The sequence below is a fragment of the Microtus ochrogaster genome, chromosome 6 (genome assembly GCF_000317375.1).
Source record: "Microtus ochrogaster isolate Prairie Vole_2 chromosome 6, MicOch1.0, whole genome shotgun sequence".
In the NCBI taxonomy this organism is placed as follows: Eukaryota; Metazoa; Chordata; class Mammalia; order Rodentia; family Cricetidae; genus Microtus; species Microtus ochrogaster.
The window spans coordinates 71044893-71048913 of record NC_022013.1 but is presented as its reverse complement, the minus strand read 5'-3'; the positions used below and the strand labels follow the sequence as shown (position 1 = coordinate 71048913).

At 43.8% G+C, this 4021-nt stretch overlaps 1 protein-coding gene across 3 annotated transcripts in view; it reads left to right on the top strand.

Annotated features, from left to right (window-relative positions):
* Positions 1-3352, top strand: part of Mark1 (microtubule affinity regulating kinase 1) — a 104198-nt gene extending 100846 nt beyond the window's left edge. For all 3 annotated transcript variants that reach the window (XM_026779729.1, XM_005348829.2, XM_005348828.2), the window contains exon 18: positions 1320-3352. In XM_026779729.1, the coding sequence (XP_026635530.1) occupies positions 1320-1674 (355 nt within the window). In that variant the 3' untranslated portion in view covers positions 1675-3352. The remainder of the gene's footprint in view (positions 1-1319) is intronic.
* The last annotated feature ends 669 nt before the right edge of the window (positions 3353-4021 follow it).

The following is a 4021-nucleotide window of genomic DNA, read 5'->3' as shown; positions in this document are numbered from 1 at the left end:
TCTGTTTTCTCAAGATTACAGTTTTTAGCACTTTGGAGGTTCAGGTATCAGGGAGGAAAGGAACTGCCTTTTTATATTCCTTTTTATATTTTATAATATTTTATATCTTACATATATAAATGTATATGTATGTTTTTATAGGAAAGGCATAAGTGTCTTTCAAAGATAGAATTTCACAAATGAGGGAGGGATGTTTATAGGCAAAACTGCAGTGTATCTGTATTTGGATGATGGTTTAATATATTTAATACACTTTGAGTCATGGAAGTCCATTAAGTCTATCCTCGTATGGTTACTTGAGATGGTTTTGTGGTTCTATTTGTGCAATACCTACACACCAAAACTCAATGTCGGTCATCTCTTGTGCTCAGCATAGTTCTGGGTGCCTGGGGTGTCAGAAATGAAGCAGGCAGATGGCCTGGATCTTATGATACAGGAGAGGTCAAGAGATAGTGTATTCGAATGGCTTGAATGAGAAAGAAAGTAGAATTTGAAGGGGTGGCCATTCAAGAGCAGGAGTCTGGGTGATCAGAGTCTCTGGAGAAAACAAGCAAAGACTAGGGGAGAGAAAGGAAGTTGTCCATGTAGAAAGAGGGCAGCCTTGCCTGTGCAGGAGCTTGGAGAGGAGCACACAGGCCTGTGGTCAGGGACAGCGTGGAAGCCAGCATGTCCCCATGGGAGAGAGCAGAGAGGGAAGTGATAGAAAAGGGGTGGAGGCCACAGGTGTCCTTCCCAGCCAGTTTGCACATGCCTTTAGAGAAAAGGGACAGAGCAGAGCCCGCGTGCTGTGAGAGGTCCTGACAGTGGCGGTCTCCCTCCCGACTGTCGGTTGGAAACTGCTTTCCCTCTGGAATCATTGCATTGCTCCTACACAAGAAGGGCAGAAAAGGGGGAAATGTTTATATTCTAATACTGTGTTTTACCAGGAGAGTCCTAGTGGCGGCTGCTGTGTGTATCTTTGGACAGGGGTGTGTATGCATGTGTATGGTGTGTGCATATGGGGAGGACATGTCTGTGTGTTTGTGGTACGTGTATGTACAGAAATGAAGAATATAGAAAAAACTATTAAGTTTTCACTTTTGACTGCAAATTCCTTCCCAGGAACAAATGCACCTGAGAAAGTTTGCTGCTTTAGACTGAAGATGCTAAATGCCAAAGTGCATGGTGCCCTGGGCCTGTTTGCAAGCAGCGTGGTAGCATGCAACTCTGGTCCCTCTAAGGGCAGACTGCAGACTGGAAAGTTCAGCATTTTATGCTTGCAATTTCTTTGCTGAGCAGAACTTTTGTTTTAACTTTTCCCCTTTGCCCTCTTCTTCTAGAAGTACATCCGGGGAGCCGAAAGAAAGAGACAAGGAAGAGGGCAAAGACTCCAAGCCGCGTTCTTTGCGGTTCACATGGAGCATGAAGACCACAAGCTCAATGGACCCCAATGACATGATGAGAGAGATCCGGAAAGTGTTGGATGCCAACAACTGTGACTACGAACAGAAAGAACGGTTCTTGCTCTTCTGTGTCCACGGCGACGCGAGGCAGGACAGCCTCGTGCAGTGGGAGATGGAAGTCTGCAAGTTACCTCGGCTCTCGCTGAATGGGGTCCGCTTCAAGCGGATCTCTGGGACCTCCATTGCCTTTAAGAACATTGCATCCAAAATAGCAAACGAGCTTAAGCTGTGAAGCTGCGTGAGCTTCAGGATCAGGGAAGATGCCCCACAGCTGAGGTGCAGGTTGTGAGTGCACAGATTCCTGTGTAGAATCTGTCCTTAACGCAATAGGGTTATACATAGTCATGAACTGTAAAATTAAAGTCAATATGAGCTATAATAAGACTCTGTAGCTTAAAAAGTAGGTTCACATGTACAGGTAAGTATATTGTGTATTTCTGTTCATCCTCTGTTCATAGAGTTGTATAATAAAATATGATTGCTTTAAAACCTGTGTACTTGTCTGGGTCTCCAGAAATGTATGTTTAATGCTTTGAGTTGAAAGTGGTTTCCCCTGTTATTTACATTCTGGTGGGTTTTTTAAATTCTTACCTCCATCATGCTATTTTAAAAATTGTGTCCAGAATTAAAAGCGCACAGAAAGTCTTTAAAATTGTAGCATGGACTTTATAAAATTATTTTAAAATCATCTTTAATTTAAACCAGAAGTTGACAGTGTTCAGTGTCATTCTGTTTCTCCTGCGTTTCTTGCTCTCAGCCTGTGTCAGACAAGATGTGGCCAGGGGACACAACATGTTTACAGTGTCCGCACCTAGACTTCTAAACACAGTGAAAAGAAAGCCACAGCTTTGACTCGAGCTAACTCAGAAGTGCCGGAATCAAATCTTTATCAAGTTTGTTTTGCCCTTTGTTTTCTGACGTGCTAATCAGCAGCAGAAAGTGAAAGAATACATACACGGTGGTTTGCCGGGCTGCTGTGAGGTAAACCAGCACTTGGGTTTGCTGCCTTTGGTACGCTCAGGGTAACTGGGCCACCAGAGTGCTGGGGCGTCTCATAGCACAAGCTCCTCCGGACAGTGTTGACGAAGGCGTTGGCTAAGATATGATGCTGCCTCAGGAACTGACTGGAGTTGGGAGCATTTGCCCCAGTGTCTTCCCAGCCTCCATCCTCCCGTGCCACTGTAGTGTCTGCAAGTGCTCAGACCCAAGAGCTAGGTGTGCTCTCCACATTCATTTATGAATTTATGCTTGCCCGGGGTTCACTTTGCTCCCTCAGAACCCATTTGTTTTCAATATTTTGCCCAGGTTACCAAGTTTCTTCCACATCACTCTACCCGTAATGTGCAGCTCTGTAACTGGCCATTTACCTTCTCTTTTTTCATAATTAGTGCTGTGCGTGGCATAAAGCCACTAGTAACGGTACCTTTTTAACGCTCACTTTTGTACTGAAAAGCCTTGGAGGTTGACTGTGCAATGTTATTTAATGTTGTGTTTTACTGTACTATCAGCATATGGGCCCCATCCACACACTCCTGAGAAACAGAGGATGTTCTCAAAGCTCACCAACGGAAAGCAAGCCAGTGCTGTGATCAGTGCTGTCGTGGGAAACTGAGTGGGAGCTGCCGGTGTAGGCAATGGGCTGTACCGCCTGGCTTCCGGAAGAAGGTGGTCTTATCTTCTGTACCGTCCTGTGATGTAGCTTTCTTCTTGACTGTTCTAAATGGTGTGTTTTCTTGCCTTAGGGAAGGACGATGTTTGGGAGGGGAAAAGCAACAAAAGAGAAACTGTGTAGCCCCTTTTTAATCTGGTGTTCATTTGAAACCTTCGATGCAGATCCGCATTCGCTCACTGGTGCACACGGAAACCTTACTTGAAAAGATCTCATAATAAAGCATTTGTCTTTTGTTCTTTGTCGGGATCACCTGTGTTCTGCTTGGAGCGTCCTCTGAGCGTATTCTTTCCGGTGCCGGTTCACTCGGCTAGCAAGGGGGGGCGACTGTAGGCTCTCAAGAGCTCATTCTGGCAAGGAAGCGTCATATATCTCCAGGAGTTCTGGTCACTGAAATACATTCCAGAACAGAGGCTCCAGGCCTCTTCCAAGGCAGAGAGGCCAGGGTACTTATGGTTTCTCACTCCAGCCAACCCCTGTGCTTTATGGAAGGGAAGTTTATTTCCGTATTCCATATTTTTCATGAACTAAAAATGAAATTTTGACACTCAGTTTATAGTATGTGTTTCATGTGTTCATGATAACATCATTTTGAAGACTGGGGAATTTTAATATGTTTGAATAAATAAACACCTTGCTATATGATAGCAGGATTTCCTTGTCTCTGTCGAAGTACTATTTGATATGATATGCCTTGTATTGTTTTTTGGAAAATAGGATATGTTATTTTGTTCAACAGCAAAAGGTAAAAAAAAAAATAGCAAGATAAAAATGAAATATACTTTAGAACCATGACCCAATAATATTCTGTGGGATAAAATTTGATTTTAAACACAAAGATGTTAGGATGGGTGATTGTCACTGAAAGTGCCATTCCATACCCAGCTTCCTGCTAACTAAAGATTACGCT